This window comes from Mesoplodon densirostris, chromosome 7 (assembly GCF_025265405.1).
Source record: "Mesoplodon densirostris isolate mMesDen1 chromosome 7, mMesDen1 primary haplotype, whole genome shotgun sequence".
Classification (NCBI taxonomy): Eukaryota; Metazoa; Chordata; class Mammalia; order Artiodactyla; family Ziphiidae; genus Mesoplodon; species Mesoplodon densirostris.
The window spans coordinates 9,280,837-9,301,254 of record NC_082667.1 but is presented as its reverse complement, the minus strand read 5'-3'; the positions used below and the strand labels follow the sequence as shown (position 1 = coordinate 9,301,254).

The following is a 20,418-nucleotide window of genomic DNA, read 5'->3' as shown; positions in this document are numbered from 1 at the left end:
ACGCCTGACGGGTATATTTTCCCCTCGTTATCTCCCACTCCTGGCCAGCAAAACCAGATCCCTTTTTCATCACAATAATCTCTGCAGAGGTTATTCAGGGTTTCCCGAAGTCCATCTTTCCATCATTAAGCAAAACATCTGGGTTGTACGTAGCACCTGCCGGGCCATGTGTCACTTAGACCGGGCCTCCCTAATTAAGGAACACAGCACGTTTCTGTTCTCTGTTCCCTGTGATATGCCAAGCAAATCAATGCCACGACTGTCCCCACTCACCCATCCCCCCAAAGCAAAAAGGAATAAACACTAAAAAAAAATAAGAACACAAACAAGAGACCAGTAGTTAACATCTCAGAAACATCTGCGTTCAGATGACTCCCTTGGAATCTCCCCTCCAACAGTGGGTATGTGCCTTATATCTACAAGACTAAATAGGCTCACCAAGGGGTCCCACTCAAAGCAGAGTTGTTTTTACCCTAGAATGCAGGAACTGCTACAGGTTTTTTAGTAACACTTCAGGAAACCCTCCCCTCCTCATCTGCAAAGTGTGGTGTGTGCACTCCAGAGCTCATGACTTTATGGACAGCTCGGAAGCAGGGGGAGACCACTGTCCAGCAGGTAGTCTCCACCCCATGCTCCACTGTGTCTTGCATTCCCCCAACCATCTCAGAACTGCTCACTGCCAGCCCTGACCACCGCGCATGGGTTCAGGCAGAGGTGGGCGGAGCCAGGGCTTGGCACGTGGCAGACACTCCAAAATGTCTGTTGGATGAATGAGTGAACATCAGCCCTGAAATGCTCCTGAGGGTCTCTGCCTCACTGGGTACAAACCAGAAAGGACCCAGGGAAGTGTCTTTCTGTCCCAAACAAAATAAGCGAGAGACAGATGCGTGCTGTATTTCGAAGTTACTACATACGCCCTGGCATGGGGGAGTTGTTGGTCTCTTAATCAAACACCACCTGGTTCCCTTGATTAATTATTAATATGGTCTATGAGTTCAAAGTGATCTTCAGATCAAAAGGTTTACTAATCCATGACTGAGTTAATTCAAAGCTAAAATTTATAAAGTATAAATTCCCATGGGGCTTCCCTGGTGGCGCAGTGGTTGAGAGTCCGCCTGCTGATGCAGGGGACACGGGTTTGTGCCCCGGTGTGGAAAGATCCCACATGCCGCGGAGCGGCTGGGCCCGTGAGCCATGGCCGCTGAGCCTGCGCATCCGGAGCCTGTGCTCCGCAACGGGAGAGGCCGCAAGACTGAGAGGCCCGCGTACCGCAAAAAAAAAAAAAAAAAAAAAAGGCAGCAGTACACACTTCCTCCTCTCATCTCATGGGGTTTTAGTAAGGTCCAAATAGTAACAAGAGCAGCTCAAATTGTCACAGGTATTTAGGCTCTCAAAGCTTTTTCACATGTAGTGTACCACATGTAATTTATCACCATCCTACATGGGGCAGGCTGGGGGAGGAAGGAGGCCAGACCCAAATGCACACAAGACAGGCAGGGAATGTGGGTGAAGCTGGTAGGTGACATACCGACGCGCCACACCCCTTCTAAAGGGGGAGCTCCCACTCAGCCCTGTAGAGTGTTAGCAGCTGGAACGAGGGCCCAGTGGCCTGATCAATAGGTTGTCCAAGAGAGGCTGGGAATCCAGATCTTTTTAAATAAATTTCTATATTCTTAAATGTTGGCAAGTCAAATTAAAAAAAAAAAAATACTAGTCATCCAAGCAAAACACGTCTGTGGGCCAGATGTGGCCTGCAAGCTGCTAGTTTGCAACTTTAGCTCTGAGTATCTACCTCAGTTTTTCCTTTTTGTAAAGGAAGAAAACAGTTTCACAAGTAAGATGATTTGGCCGAGGAGACGATGCCAGTTTAAGTGGCTGAGGAGGGATTCCACCTGGTGGTCTTACTATGCAGCCCAGTGCCCCCTCTACTCCTCCATGAGTCAGTAGAGGTGAAAACACCTCCGGAGCCGTCCTGGAGCAATGGAAGGCCCCACAAGGCCAACAAATAATAATGAAAACACGGATCACCAGTTGGACCCCTGATACAGCAACAAGCCCCAAGACCCCGAGTCAGAGGTGGGCGGGGGCAGGCGGTGCCACACCTGCTGGCTCCGGGGCATGCCGTATCTCAGGTCGTTGACAAAGTACTCGCAGTTCCCTTCGATCAGACTGCACTGCGCTATCTTGCTGATCATCTTTTTCATCTGCTGGATGATCTTGTCCACGGGCAGGGGCAGGTATGTCCCATCCAGCTTGTTGTTGACCTTCCAGGAGCAGCCATGCAGCACGTCCTCCAGACAACTGTATTTCACCACCGCCTGGTTGCTAAAGACGGACATGATGCTGCTGGCCTCAAATTCCTCACCTAGAGGCCAAAGACAAGCCAAAGTTGGAAACTGCAAGGGGCAGTGGGGCAGAGCACCGGCTCACTCCAGGTGCTGGATCAGTGGCTCCTCTTGGGGTCCTGGTCTCACCTTCTCTAAAAGGCACAGCAGAGGATGGGGAGTTGGACTAAATGAACTGCAAAGGGCCAGCTTTCCGCACTCCCCACTTTCAACTACCGCTGCAATCGCTTTTTCATCAAGCTCCAGGGGTACCTTATGGTGTAGGCCCAGACTCCACTCGGTGTACTGACCTGACCAAATCCTAGGACTGGAGTCTTGCTTTCCTAACCAGACTCCAGTAATCTTCACAAACATGTGACGAATACCCTTACAGGTAAGAGTCAGCTCCTGGACAAGGGACTGTCATGCGGTTCCAGGATAGGCCTCCCTCTGCCACCATGCAGACCCGCTCCAACCCGCTTCCACCCAGAGGCACTCTGCCTTTCTCTCTGCTCAAGTATCAGGATTCTCACCAAGGGTTTGTTTGAAAACAGGGTTCCACAGCTTGGAAAAACAGAAATGTCTGAAAACTGCTGTATTATCATATTCAGTCCTTAGAGGAGAGAGAGCTCCAGAGAAGGTCTGGAAGCTGCCCAAGGCCAGGTGGGTGGTAATTTAATATCAGGACTGTTTTTCTGCTACAACCATATGGAGAGGCAAACGTGGGATCCCTCCCCCTCTGTAAGTTGTCTGAGTGCAAGAAATGTCCCTTGTTCCTTTCTCAAGTATTTGAGGACTACCTGCTGATTTTACAAAAGCTGGCAGTAGGCAATTCGGCTCTCAGGAACAAAGATGGCAGAATTCATTTTTGGAGGAAGATCTGATGGGGGGCGGTGGTGACAAAACTGTTAACTTGTACAACTCTTTGGTTACACAAGAGGAAGTCTCCTGGACTTAGTCTGGAAAGGAGAGGTGGAGATGAATGCAATGTGAAGCAATTTTTCATTCTTCGTGTAGGCATCCAGACAGGAAGGGGGACGGGTATGAGTGGATGGGGTGGGGAAGCAAAGCGAGGGGAGAGGGACTCTGCTCTGCAGGAAGGTCTCAGCCAGGTGAGGCGGGACCAACCGAGGGGGACAGGAGACAAGGATGAGAGCTGTGAACAAGGTGCAGCCACAGGCATTTGGTACCAGTGTCCTTCTGTAATCTAATCTTTTTTTTTAAGGTGAAAATTACTTGCTTTTATTTATTGTTAAAACAACTTTATGAAATGATCTGCAATGCAAAATGTGGAAAACTGCTTTTAATAACTGGGAAAATAGCTACAGCATGGGAAAACGTATGTAAACAAACTTCACTGCCACCAAACTAGAATCTACTAATTTATCTCAGATGTTATCACAGAGTAGCAATGGCAGCTTCTGGTAAACGGAGAAACAGCAGCAAAGTCCTGCAGTGAAGCTGTGATTAATTACCAAACTGAACTGTTCACTCCACTAATCCTACAACTTCCCTACATTTATCTGTCTATATATTCCTACTTACTACAGGACAAACACCCACCAAAGTGGTTCCAAAAACAAATGATAGAAATTCACAATTATAAAACAAATCCAATAGAAGGCAGTGGAGAAAATTGGGAACAACTGCAAAGTTTTACTATCTAGTCCAGGTGATAAAAACAAAGTTTTTCTTTCAAGGCTGACCATCGTCAGGAATGAAATTAAGTATCAAAACTCTCACTTCTCTAGGAGTGATTCTAGCTCTTCTTGCAAAGAGCTGAGCTGCTCCTTTTCTCGGTCTTCCTTTTGTTTCAGTTCATCCAGCACAGCCTGAAATCTGTTCTTGAGAGCCAGGTTTTCCACTTTCATGATGAGATCCTCCTGTCGCTTTGCCCTGTCCTGGGTCTCTTGGAGCTTGCCTTTCATGTTATCAATCTGTTTCTGAATTCCCATAACCAGCTGATTAGTTCCCTCGTTTTCTTGGTGGTGTTCATCTGACTCATTTAGCTTGTCCTGTAGCTGCCTTTCCAGATCTTCCTCAGTGTCAATGATGTTTATATCTTCTTCATCTTGATGCTGTGTCTCATCTTCATCGTCACTGCTGCTGCTGAGGTCATTGAATATCTCCCGAAGCTCATCATGTTCTAATGAGTCATGGCCCTGCCTGTGGCCAGACATTCCTGGGGAAGAGATATCAAGGCCTTGATTTTCTGCTTCTTTTGTTTCATCTTCAGCAATTATTTCCCAACGGGTACTGACAGCTTCAGCATCTGTGCTCAGCAACCGCTTTACTTCTTTTTCCACATCTGGAGACTCAATATATTTCTTCTTTGCTGTCTTACGGAACCTTCTCTTTCTGACATTTTTTAGAGGCAGAGTAATTCCATGGTTCCACATAAACTTTTTCTCTTTGTCCTTATCCTTTTTCTTGATTGCTTTGGGATCAGCAGTGGCAACTGGTTCCTCAACAGGAGGATAGAGATCACCATCAGCTGTACAAACAAGCATCTGACAGATATCAGCTGTCTTGTAAAAGGTTTTTTTATCAATGGTTTTCAAACTTTCCATAACACATGGCAGATCTACCAATTTTGACGCCAATGGGACCCGGTCCACTCTGACAATTCCATGACGCCCATCAGGGTGTAACTCAATTGTCAGTCTGTCCTTCAGGTTGACATGACCAGACTGTACCGCCCGCCTCACAGTAGAGGCATACTCCGGAGGTAGGCGTAAGATAAACTGGCTCTCTAGTTCGTGAGGAGCATCATCTTTGCTCTTACTCATCTTTATTTCTTTGTGACTCACTTTTTCTCTAGTAACCACTTGTTGCACTAAAAAATTTCAGCTATTTCAACTGAAAGACCAGTTCTTTATAAATTGAAGTCTTTAATTACAAAGAGTTCTAGGTAGAACAGCAACTAGGCGTCTATTCTGAATTAAGCCCCAAGTCTTTCTAAATATGCTGTGACAATACCAGTCGTTAATGACGCATTGCCTTACTCAGGTCCATTTAAATCTGTTAGCTGCAATGCCAAGTTCCAACCTCTGGATGCCGCTGCAGGACAACGCAGGGAAAGCAAATGGCGGCTCCTAGAAATGATTTTCGGCACAGAAAGTAAGGCTCAGCAGATACTCCCAATCCACAAACTCTCCCGGAACAAAGATACGCAAAAAGCGGGGCGCAGTGAGCTCTCTTCGCCTCGGGTACTTACAATCCAGTGACGGTTATAAGTCCAGTTTCTCCGGACAGGCGCGAGCGGAAAACGAAGCCACTCAGAGAAAGGCGACCGGGAGCCGAGAGTCTCCTTCCGAATTCCTTTGTTCTTCCCGGTACTTGGCAAAGCGATCCGCTGATTATCGGTGAAATGGCTGAGGACGGGAAACGCGAAATCTCGCCAAGAACCGCAGCTCCGAACGCCAGATTCTGCAACTCCGCAGCTCAGGCGGCCTCCGGCCGTTACAGCAGACCTAGCCGAGAAAAAACAGCTGCGTCACCACACGAGACGAGCAGCTGCTGAGTCGCAACACGCCTCGGGCGGAAGTGCGAGCTGCCCCAGCGCGCGCAGGCGCAACGCGCGATTACGCTATCCGGCGTCTTGTCGTCTCGCGAGAACTTTGCCTTAAAGGGACGAAGACTGTTTCGCAAAGAGCTGTTGGTTTAAAAGTATTTAGAGGAAACGGTTCTAAGAAGGACATGGATTCTCCCGCGCGCCTCCGCTACCGCCTCCGCTAAGCCAGGGCTTTTACCGGATCTCTCTGTAATCTAATCTTTAACGGGCAGTACTTGCACAGGAGGCAAAATCCCAAAAGCATCAAAGATTACACAGAGGAGCCCCCACCTCCCCTTCTCCCAGCTCCCCCATCTCCTGAGGCCACCATGTGACCAATGGTTCTGGATGTCCAGTTTTAAGCTGTTTCACATTCTGTGCTGTAATCGTCCACTATCACCACTTCTGCCCCCATCAAATCTCCACCAAAATTTAATTAGTCACCCGTTTAATCTCAGCCCTGTGTTAATGCTGCAATGAAAGGAGAACGATGTCCACACGGTGGGTGGAGCAGCCTGGGACGGGTTGGAAAAGCAGGGAGACAAGGTGAGGATGGAGGTGCCAAAGGTGACCAGGAAACCAGATGGATGCAGCAATTGGGGACAATAGGAAGCAAGTGACAATCAGAACGCATAAGCATCTGCACCCCTCCCAGGGGACCCTCAGAAACAGAGGAAGGATATTGAACTGCTGTCATTACAAAATGGAGGCTCCGGTTCTTACGTTTCTATTTTAAAAGAAAGAGTGGTCTAGGTGGTCAGGGAACTTAGGAATGATCTTTATAATTTCATCTGTCTTAGGGCTGGACACTCAGTGGTTTTTGGTGGACAGAGACCAAGCTCTATCACACAGTAAATTAAGGTCCAGTCATGCTTTGGGTGTTCTGTTGCTAAAGTAAGGCAGCAGCTGAGGAACACAGTAATTAACTGCCTCCTTTTTACTTTGCTAACTTCAATATCAATATTTCAATAGAGTATTCACTCTGACTTGTGGGAGCAGGTGGACCACACAGTCATCCTCCACATAGACGGCCCAGTGCTCGTAGCCAATCCAGAAAATCTCAAACAGGTCTCCAGGTCTGGGTCTTGGTTTACCCTATGATGGAAATGGAATGGAATGGAATGGAATGAAATGGAATAAAATGAAATGAAATAAAATAAAATAAAATAAAGTAGACTTCACACGCCCAAGGAACTCCAGAGACCTTGTTTGGGGATTGGCTACAGCTCAGCCTGAAGACACTGCCTTTCATCACTTTACAGAAACCCAGGCTGCAAAAAGCTCTCTTCACACAAATGGCCGAGGGACCCGCCCACTCCTGCTACCACCCTCATTATTAAAGCCACTGAGGCTGACAGTGCCAGCTCCAAATGCACAGCTCCGTATGTATACATGCCCTGTGATAAGTGAAGGAGCTCCTGTAAGCATTTCTCCTTGAAACTCAGCACCATGCGAGCTTTCTCAATAGAGGGCGCTAGAGAGACACTGCAAGAGGAAAAGGTTCTCCTGCAGGTTCTGGCTTTGGGCTGCGGAGTTACACCAAACTCCCATTCTTGGGATAAATCTCACTTAGTAATGATGTATAATCCTTTTTATATGTTGCTGAATTCAGTTTGCTACTATTTTGTTGAGGACTTTCACGTCTACATTCATAAGGGATATTAGTCTGTAGTTCTTTTCTTTGCCTGACTTTAGTATCAGGGTAACATTGACCTCAGAATGAGTTGGGAAGCATTCCCTCCTCTATTTTTAGAGTTTGTGAGGGATTGGTAATTCTTCTTCTTCAAATGTATGGTAGAATTCTCAAGAGAAGCCCTCTGGGCCTGAATTTTTCCTTGTGAAAGATTTTTTATTTACTAATTCAATTTACCTGTTATAGGCCTGTTCAGATTTTCTAGTTATCCCTGAGTCAGTTTTGTAATCTGTGTCTTTCTAAGAGTTTGTTCATTTCATGTAAGTTTTCTAATTTGTTAGCATAAAGTTATTCATAGTATTCCTTTATTATCCTTTTAATTTCTGTAAGACTGGTAGTAAGCCACCTCTTTCATTCTTAATTTTGGTAACTTGAGTTTTCTTTTTCTTGGTCAATGAACGTAACCAAAGTTTATCGGTTTTATTTATCTTCTCAGAGAACCAACATATGGCCTCACTGATTTTCTCCATTTATTTCCATTTTCTATTTCATTGATTTCTGCTCCAATACTTATTATTTCCTTCCTTCTGCTTGCTTTGGGTTTAGTTTACTTTCCTTTTTCCAGTTTATTAAGGTAGGAATTTGGATTATTGATTTGAAATCTTCCTTTGTTTTTAAAAGATTTTTTTGATGTGGACCATTTTTAAAGTCTTTATTGAATTTTTTACAATATTGCTTCTGTTTTTTATGTTTTGGTTTTTTGGCCATGACGCATGTGGGATACTAGCTCCCTGACCAGGGATCAAACCCGCACCAGTCTATATTAAATTTTATTCTAAGCACTCCTTTAACTGCATCTCATAAAACTTGATATGCTCTGTTTTCATTTTCATTCAACTCAAAATATCTTCCAATATCTCTATTTTTTCTTTTACCCATGGGTTATTTAGAAGTATGTTTTTTAATTTCCAAATACTTGTAGATTTCCCAAATTTCATTCTGTTATTAATTTCTAATTTAATTTCATGTGAACAAAGAAATATTTTATAATATTTCAATCCCTTTAAATTTGCTGAGACTTGCTTTATGGCTAGAATATGGCCTATCCTGGGGAATATTCATGTCTGCTTATGAAGAATATGTATTCTGCTATTGTTGAGTGGACTATTCTGTAAACGTCAGTTAGGTCAAGTTGGTTAATATCGTTGTTCAAACCTTCTATATGCTCACTGATTTTCTGTCGCATTGTTCTATCCAGCATTGACAGTGTAGTATTTAAGACCCCCAACTATTATTTCTGAATTGTCTATTTCTCTCTTCAATTCTATCAGCTTTTGCTTCATGAATTGGGAGATTATGTTGTTAAATGTGTGTGTTTATGATTGTTATATCTTCATGATGAATTAATGTTTTATCATTGCAAACAGTTTCTCTTTTTTCCTAGTAATATTTCTTCCCTTAAAGTCTATTTTTTCTGATATTAGTGGAACCACTCCAGCTGTGGTTCTGCTTGCATCTTTTTACATCCTTTTACTTCCAACCTATTTATGACCTTGAATCTAAACTATGCCTCTTGTAGGTGGCATATAACTGGATCTTGTATTATCAAGTCAGATGATCTCTGCCTTTTCTGGACTGTTAATTGAGTCACATTCCTCCCTGTTGATTTGAGTTACTGTCTAGTGTCCTATCCTTGATCCAAAATAGCTCCATTTCAGCCTCCCTCCCTTGTGCTATTATTGTCATATTTATTATATCTTTGCATGTTAAAAGGCCAATAATAAAATTTTATAATTACTGTTTAATTCGATTGCCTTTTAAATTAGGATAAAAGCTAAAATATATATTTATACTCTTTTATAATAATAACCAATGTAATTACCTTTATGGGTGCTTTTTTCTTTTTCTTTTTGCCACACCACATGGCTTGTAGGAGCTTAGTTGCCTGACCAGGGATTGAACCTGGGCCTTAAGCAGTGAGGGAGCAGAGTCTTAACCACTGGACCACCAGGAATCTCCCATGCTTTGTATTCTTTCATGTGGATTAGTTACTATCTGGTGTGACTTCCTTTCAGCCTAAAGAATTTTCTTTGCTATTCCCTTTAAGGCAGTCTTCACTTATCTGAGACTACCTTTATTCTACCTTCATTTTTGAAAGACAGTTTACTGGATATAGGATTTTTGGTTGACAGCTTTTTTTTTCTTTCAGAACTTTTCATATGCCATTCCACTGCTTTCTGGCCTCCATCGTTTCTGATGAAAAGTCAGCTACCAATTTTATTGTGGTTCCCTTGTACATGATGAGTCTTTTTTTCTCTTGTTGCTTTCAAGATTTTCTCTTTGTGTTTGGCTCTCAGCTGTTTGGATTCTGATTCCCCCCCAGGGCTAGTGGTTGCTGTTGTTTGTTTGTTTGTTTGTTTAGAGGCTTGCCTGGATTGATTCTGTGATGTCTGTTTCCCTCAGAGCATGCAACCACTGGTGTATCTGCTTCAGTTTTGTTTGTTTGTTTGTTTGTTCTTGCTCTTATTTTTAAGCCTGGCATAAAAATAATGGTCAGCCAGTGACTGGTCAGAGATTAAGCCACATCTTGGGCCAATAAGGCATCACTCTTTGCCTACGGAGTTCGGTGTGGTTTGGAGAAATCATTCAGGTTCTAAAGTTTAAAAGTCTGTCCCAGCTGTTACTTTCTGCATTCATAAGGCCTCATGTTCCTCCAGGAGCTAGAGACTCACGCAGGCCCCTCTAGTCTCTCCCAAATGTGTGTGCAGCCTTGTGCACCCCTTAGAGAACAACAGCTTTTCTAGACCCTCTTTAGCTGTCTCATTACCTGGGTTTCCGTATTAAAGTTCTGGCTGGTCTGTTAGTCCATCACTTGTCCCAACCAGTATTGCAGGCTCAGGCTATCTGCAATTTTGGCCTTCCATGATGTTTGTCACTGAGATAACTATTGTTTTCAGCAACATCTCTGGGCATGGAATTTTCCACACTCTGCTCCAAATAAAGTTGCCCTCTGCTGCCACTGCCAGTCCTCCTGGCATGTCCCATCCACCCACCCAGGTACAACTTCCCCATCACAGAGCTGGGGGAGGTGGGGGACTTACTAAGACACTACAGATCTCCATTGTTCTGAGAGTCCAAGATTCAGTAGGTTTTCTTGATTCAACACTTATCAATTTGTTGTATGCCTTTGGTCAAATTCCAGAGTCTTTAAATGGTTGTCTTTGATGGTTTTGTCCAGCTTTACTTTTGCTCTTTGGGGAGATTTTTCTGAGATGCTCAGTTAGCCACTCCAGAAGTCCTGCCCACTTGATGGAATGAATTTTTATGGGCAAAAAGCAGACCATCTACTCAGTGATATTACATGGAAGGAATTGAGGCCAAGAAAGATGAAGTGCTTCATCCAAGGTCCTAGGCAAGTCAGTGGCAGAGCTAGGACCAGAACTGGGGTCCTGGACCAAACCAACTCCTTCTGCCTTAAAGAGAAAATATGGTGGTAACTGAGCTCCCACTAGAGGGCGCCCCAAACTAGCCTTTTCATCTGTAAAGCAGAATCACTATCCTTGCTGTTTTTTCCTCGAATTATCTGCCAGTAGGAAGACAGCACAATTCATTGTGATGCTATTCTAAGCCAAAAAAAAAAAAAAAAAAATTCAAAAGAAATCCACGTGCTGCTCATCAAGGATGTTGAACAAGATTTGTGGTACAGGAAACAAAAAATTCTGGGGTTGAGGGGAGTGGATTTTAGAATTTTAAGTTTTCTTTTGTTCCTTAATACTCTCCACCTGCAATATTGCCACTGGATAGGGGTAGTCAGGTGGAAACTTGAATGGGATTCACAACAGACTTAATAGTCACCTAGAGTTACCTGCTCTCTTGCTGAAGTTTCTCCCACTATAAATTGATGGTATTGAGCTTTGAGTCTCAACATTGGCTGCACATGGAAATCACCTGTAGACGTTTAAAAATTAAGATTGATATGGAGTATGGCCTGGGAACCAGAATTTTTTTTTTTTTTTTTTTTTTTTTTCCTTTTTGCGTTATGTGGGCCTCTCACTGTTGTGGCCTCTCCCGCTGCGGAGCACAGGCTCCGGACGCGCAGGCCCAGCGGCCACGGCTCACGGGCCCAGCCGCTCCGCGGCATATGGGATCCTCCCAGACCGGGGCACGAACCCGTATCCCCTGCATCGGCAGGCGGACTCTCAACCACTGCGCCACCAGGGAGGCCCTGGGAACCAGAATTTTAAGAGCTCCCCAGGTGACTCTAATGGCAGCCAAGGTTGTAGCCATATTGGGAGCTTTTCCAAGGTCCCATCCTTCCTTTTTCCTTGACTTTACCCTGTCCCCAGCATTTCATGAACCTTAGGGAACCTGTCTATATCCTCCAGGGTGAACTCCACTCCCAGCTGATGCTCCAATCTTCAAATCCAGATTAAGGTTTCCCTGCCCCTTCTTCTCTCTTTGGAATAAGATATGACTTTGAAATCCTCCATCCATCTGCTATTTATCTCCTTTGCACAAGCTGGCAACCCAGTTCTGGCTCTTCTCCCAGAAATAGGCACCTGGTTGGAAAAACCAGTCTTTCATAAGGCCCCTGGATGATAACAGTTTCTGAAAGTCTTATAACTATTACAGGGATGGTGCAGGGAAGTGGGTGGAGGGCTCGTTCCTGCCTGCACCATGTGGCAGGGAGGCAGGAACAAAACCACAAAGACAGAGCTTTATTTTGAACTCCTGGGAGTAAAAATGTAAAGTCCCTAGCTGTTTCTGAAACACACTGATTCTTGGGTCAGTCCCTGACCAGGCATTGGAGCAGATGTGGGACGCTGGGAGCAGAAGAAAATCATCATGATACAGGTATTAGGAATTTCACTTTCAGCTCTGATCCTAACCCAGGTGATACCTCAGAAATAAAACCTGAAGCCTCAGACACTGACATGACACCAAGGAGAGAATTCGAGTTAGAATGGTAGGCAGAGAATAGCCAGCTCTACCATCCACCAGTCCCTCCCATCAGGAAACTTCCACAAGCCTCTTAGATAGCCTCATCCACCAGAGGGCAGACAGCAGAAGCAAGAAGAACTACAATCCTGCAGCCTATGGAACAAAAACCACATTCACAGAAAGATAGACAAGATGAAAAGACAGAGGGATATGAACCAGATGAAGGCACAAGATAAAACCCCAGAGAAACAACTAAATGAAATGGAGATAGGCAATCTTCCAGAAAAAGAATTCAGAATAATGATAGTGAAGATGATCCAGGACCTAGGAAAAAGAATGGAGGCAAAGATCGAGAAGATGAAAGAAATGTTTAACAAAGACCTAGAAGAATTAAAGAACAAACAAACAGTAATGAACAGTACAATAACTGAAATAAAAAATGCACTAGAAGGAATGAATAGCAGGATAACTGAGGCAGAACAATGGATAAGTGACCTGGAAGACAGAATGGTGGAATTCACTGCTGCGGAACAGAATAAAGAAAAAAGAATGAAAAGAAATGAAGACAGCCTAAGAGACCTCTGGGACAACATTAAATGCAACAACATTCGCATTATAGGGGTCCCAGAAGGAAAAGAGTGAGAGAAAGGACCCGAGAAAATATTTGAAGAGATTTTAGTCGAAAACTTCCCTAACATGGGAAAGGAAATAGCCATCCAAGTCCAGGAAGTGCAGAGAGTCCCATACAGGATAAACCCAAGGAGAAACACTCCGAGACACATAGTAATCAAATTGGCAAAAATTAAAGACAAAGAAAAATTATTGAAAGCAGCAAGGGAAAAATGACAAATAACATACAAGGGAACTCCCATAATGTTAACAGCTGATTTCTCAGCAGAAACTCTACAAGCCAGAAGGGAGTGGCATGATATACTTAAAGTGATGAAAGGGAAGAACCTACAACCAAGATTACTCTACCCAGCAAGGATCTCATTCAGATTCGATGGAGAAATCAAAAGCTTTACAGACAAGCAAAAGCTAAGAGAATTCAGCACCACCAAACCAGCTCTACAACAAATGCTAAAGGAACTTCTCTAAGTGGGAAGCACAAGAGAAGAAAAGGACCTACAAAAACAAACAAAGATTGGTTTTGACATGTATACACTGATGTGTATAAAATGGATGACTAATAAGAAAATAAAGAAAGAAAGGAAAAAAAGAAAAAAGGTATAGGGAAGATAATCGTAAAAGATTTGGAAAAATTGTAAATACTTAAAAGAGCTCTGCACTCAGATTGCTTTACAAGCATCTTCAAGTTTATGTACCATCTAAAAGAAATGGAAAATAGAAATCATAGAAGATACTTTTTGTACTTAAGCAAGATTCATACTCAAAGAAAAAGTTTTACCCCAAGTCAACAGATTAGCATATATATAAATATAAATGTTCATTTGTAGGGGTTTTCTGTGTATGTATTTATTGAAATAAAATGTCCATATTTCTTTAAAAAAAAAAAGAATGGTAGGCAGCTACAAAGTAATAGAAAGAAGACAGGGTTTGTTGTTAGGAGACCTGGTTCATATCCCAACTCTGCCACTTACTAGGTCTTTGACACATTCTCAGTAGAACTTCCGAGAGAGCAAAGATGTTGGTCTTTACAAAAGAACATTTTACAAATGTCAAAAGATTATTGTATGCCCCAATGGAGCATCTCACTCCTAATTACTTTGTTATGAATCTGCCATGGTGAACTTTTTTCTAATCCCTTGCAGTGAATATGATGGTTTTATTCCTCCCAGAAATTCTCCCTTTATGTATTCAATCAACAAATATTTATCAAGCACCTACTAGTTTAAGCACTGGGAATACAGCAGTGAATAAGGCTGATAAAAGCTCTGCCCTCTTTTGGAAGGAGACAGACAGTCAATAAGCAAAATGACTATATAATGTGATACATGCTATTAAGGAAATAAATGGGGTGATATGATGGAATGCTAAGACTACTTTAGTACCATAAGTACTAAAGTGTAGCCATGGCAGATGGTTTGGATTCTTCTGATAGCAGCCCTCTCATTTCTCTTTGGGTAATTTCTCGCTTCCTCCCCACCCCTGTGATCCTACTGGGGATGCCAATCATTGCACCCTTTCAACTCAGGCCAATCCGAGCCTTTCCCTTGGGATTTTTAGCAAAATTATTATTGAGGTATAATTGGCATGCAACATTATATTAGTTTCAGGTATCCAACATAGTAATTTGATATTTGTATATATTGCAGAATGGTCACCACCACAATAAGTCTAGTTAACACCCATCACCATACATAGTTACAGAATGTGTTTTTCCTTGTGAAGAGAACTGTTAAGATTTAGTCTCTTAGCAACTTTCAAATATGCAATACAGCATTATTAATTTTAGTCGCCATGCTGTACATCACAACCTGTTTGGTTTTATAACTGAACATTTGTACCATTTGACCCCCTTCACCCATTTTGCCCACCTGCCACCCCCTGCCTCTGGAGACCACCAATCTGTTCTCTGTATCTATGAGCTCGGGGGTCCTTTTGTTTGCTTGGTTGGTTGGTTGGGGGTTGTTTATTTGTCTGTTTTCAGGATTTTTTGTGTTTAAAGCAAAGGAAGAGATGCTGTCTATTTCCTCTGGGGTTGCTAAGCAGGGCCTCCCTTCTGTAAACCACATGGAAGAAGCTGTTGATGTAGAGGAAAATTGAGGCCATTGATCTGAAAGAAACCAAGGGGAGATGTGGCCAGACAGACAGGATCCCCTGGCAGTGGCAGGGGCCCAGATCCTGGTTCCAGTCTCTAAAGAGCCCAGATCTGCCCAGGTTCCTACGGTGAGTCCTCCCTGACTCTAAGTTACCCTAGTAACCTTCCAATTTAAAAATCTCTTCTTGGCTTCCCTGGTGGCGCAGTGGTTGAGAGTCCGCCTGCCAATGCAGGGGACACAGGTTCGTGCCCTGGTCCGGGAAGATCCCACATGCCGCAGAGCAGTTAGGCCTGTGAGACATGGCCACTGAGCCTGCATGTCTGGAGCCTGTGCTCCGCAACGGGAGAGACCACAACAGTGAGAAGCCCGCATACCGCAAAAAAAAAAAAAAAAAAAATCTTTTCCTGACGTATACTAGCTAAAGCTGGTTTTCTATAATCCAACTGAAAGGGGAGTGGTGTGGTAGAGGGTGACTGTGGGTACACTCTGGGCCCCAAGGGCAAGAGAGACCTCTATGAAGAGGTAAGATTTAGGCTGAGAAAGTAAAGGCAGGAGGAAGAAAATTATGTGACCATCTGGAGGGTCATTCCAGGCAGGGGCAGAACAAAGACTCTTGGGCAGGAGGGTTTAGTGTGGCTGAATATGAAGGGAGAGAAGGTCGGATAAGACTGTAGAAGAAGAAAAGGACCCCATCGTGGCGGAGGTGGAGGTCTTTCCGACACCAGTTATAGACAGGAGACCATGAGGGCAGACGAGTCCTTTAGGATACTGGTTGGGAAAGGGAGGAGGGGCACCAGGTGGGAAATGGACAGAAACGGGTCCAGGGAGGGCATTTTCAAGACAGGAAAGATGACAGCACATGTGAGTGCTGGTAGCACGGCTCCGGCGGGAGGGAGATGTTGAAGATGGCAGAGAGAGAAGATTAATCAGCAGCAAAGGGTCCTGAAAAAGTGGGAGGGGCTGAGATCAAGAGCCCCCAAGGAGGAGCTGGTCTTCCCATAGGGAGGTCAGGGAGGGCCTTTCTGACCAGAAGACACACACTGGTCTGCTTGGGCTGCCATAACAAAATACCACACACTGGGTGGCTTAAACAAGGGAAATTTATTTTCTCACAGTTTTGGAGGCTGCGGAGTCCAAAGACCAAGGTGCCAGCAAGGTAAGTTTCACTCTAAGGCCTCTTCTTTTGGCATGTAGGCAGCTGCCACCTCACTGCAAGCTCACATGACGACACATGGGAGATCTCAGTTCCCCAACCAGGGACTGAACCCTGGCCACAACAATGAAAGCTCCTAATCCTAACCACTAGACCACCAGGGAACTCCCAAGTGACTACTTCTTTGTGTGTGGAGAGAGAGAGCTAGCTCTCTGGTGTCCCTTCTTATAAGGGCACTAATCCTATCATGTTAGGGCCCCACCATTATGATCCCATTTAACCTTAATTACTTCTTACTCCAGAGTCATGCTGAAGATTAGGACTCCAACATACGAATGTGTTGGGGGGAGGGACGGACCCACATACACTGAGTCCATAACAACATATGTGAGCTGGATTTGCAAAACCAGGAAAGAGCAGTCTTGGCAACCCAGTGAGTGCAAAGGCTCTGAGAAAGGGAGGACTTGGGTTCATGAAATGTACAGAAAAGAGGGGGGGATGGTTGGTACAGAGTGATCAGGGGGAGGAGAGAGATACAAGATGAATTTGGAGATGATATACAGATCCAGACAATAGAAAGCAAAAAGGAGAGAATGTGGGCAGGGTGGGGGTGGACATGTGTCCATGGTGAGCAGTCTCTGAGGCATCATTTGAGTAAAAGAGCTGGCGCTCCTCATGTGCTAGGACCTCAAGATGCATTTATTTCATCTGTCCTATCTTGGCATTAATTCACCCCTGTTACACAAAGCAGTAAGTCGTTCCATGTATTTTAAAGGATATGTACATGTCTTGATGAAATCAGCAGAAATAGGAGTCAAATGATAGAAGGGATGTATCCAGAGCCTCAAAATGACATGAGGTTAGTGAAGGTGAAAAGTAAGCAAGTCCGTCAAAGACCTACGCGTAGACCTCAATCAGGTTAAGATGAAAACATAACAGCTTGAAGTGATACATCCCAGCAGGTTTTTGTCCTGACTCTCTGAAACAGGGGCAAGTGAATGAAACCTTGTACTAATGTTACACAAAGTTTCATATGGGGAGCTGGTAATGATGTTGCTTGTCATATTATAAGATAAATTCCTCTCTTCCTTCTATTACCCAAATAGTCCAGGAGCACCTTGAGGCCAAGGAAAAGACTATCCTCCCAGATCTCTGCTGAGTAAAAAAATGTAGAGAAGCAATGCTATACACTCCTTATGTCGCTATTATTAAGTAAAATCCTATTCATCTTGTATTACATTTTTGCCATTAACACTGAATTCTACAGACCTGCTTTTGCTTATAACATTATCAAAAGAAACTCCAGAGTGCTCACTTCGGCAGCACATATACTAAGGAAACTCCAGAGCCTAACCTTAAAAAATGCAAGTCCTTCTAAATTTCCATTTAAAAGGAGTCTTCGCTTTGTGACCACCTAGAGGGGTGGAATAAGGAGGGTGGGAGGGAGACGCAAGAGGGAGGAGATATGGGGACATATGTATATGTATAGCTAATTCACTTTGTTATAAAGCAGGAACTAACACACCATTGTAAAGCAATTATACTCCAATAAAGATGTTAAAAATAAATAAATAAAATTAAGTGTTTAAAGTGATGGCCACCCTGCAGCTGCAGAGATAGCTGTATCTTTCCGAAGCATCAAGCTTGCTAAAGAACCTGACTTGATAAAGTGTCAAATTGAAAACACAAGAGTATCAGGCTTGAGATACTGTGCAATATGGAGGCTTCCTGAATATTCATTAACTGTCACCAACTTGTTCTGTTCTCTGTTAATATAAATCAGTCCTTAGAATATCATCTGAACAAAGTGGTCTTGAGACATTCTAGAAATTGTTGTAGTTCAAGGAGGAACTGAAATTCCTATTGGTGGTTGGGCTTGATAACTCACCGGCCTGGCAATAATGTTGGAATCTTGACGCCTCTATATTCCTAAACCATAAAATTGAGACCAACTCAATTGGCACCTTCCTCTCCTATCATAGAATGAGAAATAAAAACCTTTGACTGTAAGGATTATTATTCTACTAAAGAGATTAAGAGCCTCACCACCATTTGAACAAGTACAATGTAGCGAGTCACAGTAAGCCCAACAGTAACTGTGATGGCCAAGCTCTCTAGCAGTCCCTGAGTACTTCAGATCACATGACACTATAATCACTGCTAGAAGACACCTTCAAAACTTCAGATCAATCTACTCATCTTTTCTTATAATTTAAATTCTTTTAGAAGATAACTGTATATATCCAAGAGAACTGAAATTGTGGACACAGGTCCACCCTTGTACATGAATGTTCATAGCAGCATTATTCCTAACAGCCAAAGGTGGACACAACCCAAAGGTCCATCAACTGATGAATGGCTAAACAAAATGTACTGATAGTATATCCATACAATGGAACACTACTGGCCAATAAAAATGAATGAAATACTAACACGGGCTACAACATGGATGAACCTTATAAACATTATGCTAAGTGAAAGAAGCCAGATACAAGAGATCACAGATTGTATGATTCCATTCACATGAAACATCCAGAAGAGGCAAATATTTAGAGACAAAAATCAGGTTAGTGGTTTCCAGGGACTGGGGACAAGGGAAAATGAGGAGACTGCTAATGATGGGAGTTTCTTTTTAGGGTGATGAAAACATTCTAAAATTAGACCAGGGCTTCCCTGGTGGTGCAGTGGTTGGGAGTCCGCCTGCCGATGCGGGGGGCGTGGGTTCGTGCCCCGGTCTGGGAGGGTCCCGCATGCCGCGGAGCGGCTGGGCCCGTGGGCCATGGCCGCTGGGCCTGCGCGTCCGGAGCCCATGCTCCGCGGCGGGAGAGGCCACAGCAGTGAGAGGCCCGCGTACCGCAAAAAAAAAAAACAACATAAAATTAGACCATTATGATGGTTGCACAATTCTGTGAATATACTAAAAACCACCACATGGTACACTTTAAAAGGATAAATTTTAGGTATGTGAATTATATCTCAATAAAGTTGTCATTTTTTAAAAAGGTAACTGACAGCTTAAGCAAAAATACAATAACAACAATGTATGTTGGGATTTATAACATATGTAGAAGCAAAATGTATGTTAATAATGCAGTGAGGCCAGATATGGAGAAATGGAACCACTGTAAGCTTCTTATACTATAAATAAAGTGGTATAGTATCACTTGAAGGTAGACCATAATAAGTTAAAAATGTAGAATACAAAAACTAAAACAAGAATTAAAATTATAAAACACAAGGAATTATAGTCAATAAACCACAAATGAAATAAAACTGAATGAGAAAAAACACTCAGTCATAAAGAAGTCAGAGGGCTTCCCTGGTGGCGCAGTGGTTGAGAGTCCACCTGCCGATGGACAGGACACGGGTTCGTGCCCAGGTCCAGGAAGATCCCACATGCCGTGGAGCGGCTGGGCTCATGAGCCATGGCCGCTGAGCCTGTGCATCCGAAGCCTGTGCTCCGCAATGGGAGAGGCCACAACAGTGAGAGGCCCGCGTACCACACACACACAAAAAAGTGCCTGTTCGTGTCTTTTGCCCATTTATCTTTGGAGTTGCTTTCTTACTGATTTGTAGGAGCTGTTTATATATCCTCGATACTCATCTTTAGTCGGTTGTATTTGTTTACACGTATTTTCTTCCAGTTCCTGGCTTGTCTCTTCACTCTCTTTATGAAGTCTTTCGATGAAGAGAAATTATGGACTTTAAAGAAGTAGAATTTACTAATTCTTTCTTTTGTGGTCAGCTCTCTGTGTCTTTTCATGAAGTTCTTCCTTGCCCTGCAGTCAGAAAAATATTCTCCTGTATTTTCTTGTAAAAGTTTTTAAATGTTGTCTTTTTTGTTTAATCAACCTGGAGTTGATTTTTTTGTATGTGTGAGGCAGAGATCCAATCTGATTTTTCCCTACATGAATAATCATATATCTCAGCATCACTTACTGAGAGTTTCTCCTTCCCCCACTCCGTGATGAGCAAGACCACCTCTGTCATGTGTCAGGTTTTCATGGACGAGCAGAACGTTGCTGGCTCTATTCCACCCCACTGGCAAATGTGTCTGTCTTTGTGCTACTATCTTATAATCTTTATTACTA

General features: G+C 43.5%; 2 protein-coding genes across 2 annotated transcripts; both read right to left on the bottom strand.

Annotated features, from left to right (window-relative positions):
- Positions 1–1,318: 1,318 nt before the first annotated feature.
- On the bottom strand, positions 1,319–20,317 carry PLAAT5 (phospholipase A and acyltransferase 5). The gene is made up of 3 exons (XM_060105134.1): positions 20,267–20,317; positions 6,859–6,972; positions 1,319–2,360 (listed from the first exon to the last, which is right to left on the bottom strand). Exons 1-3 carry the CDS (start codon positions 20,315–20,317, stop codon positions 2,025–2,027), a joined length of 501 nt encoding a protein of 166 aa, XP_059961117.1. The 3' UTR covers positions 1,319–2,024.
- LOC132493846 (transcription initiation factor TFIID subunit 7) lies at positions 3,613–5,872 on the bottom strand. The gene is made up of 2 exons (XM_060104741.1): positions 5,542–5,872; positions 3,613–5,419 (listed from the first exon to the last, which is right to left on the bottom strand). The coding sequence occupies exon 2, from the start codon at positions 5,111–5,113 to the stop codon at positions 4,064–4,066; it is 1,050 nt and encodes a 349-aa protein (XP_059960724.1). The 5' UTR covers positions 5,114–5,419; positions 5,542–5,872; the 3' UTR covers positions 3,613–4,063.
- Positions 20,318–20,418: the final 101 nt, after the last annotated feature.

What these genes read in the sequence shown, in the direction of transcription:
- LOC132493846 (XM_060104741.1), bottom strand. Translation starts at nt 5,113, where the DNA reads ATGAGTAAGAGCAAAGATGATGCTCCTCACGAACTAGAGAGCCAGTTT.
- PLAAT5 (XM_060105134.1), bottom strand. Translation starts at nt 20,317, where the DNA reads ATGACAGAGGTGGTCTTGCTCATCACGGAGTGGGGGAAGGAGAAACTC. An exon ending in GGGGGAAGGAGAAACTCTCA is followed by an intron (nt 6,973 to 20,266) that starts GTAAGTGATGCT and finishes TTTCCATCATAG; the next exon opens with GGTAAACCAAGACCCAGACC. An exon ending in ACCTGCTCCCACAAGTCAGA is followed by an intron (nt 2,361 to 6,858) that starts GTGAATACTCTA and finishes CCTCTAGGTGAG; the next exon opens with GAATTTGAGGCCAGCAGCAT.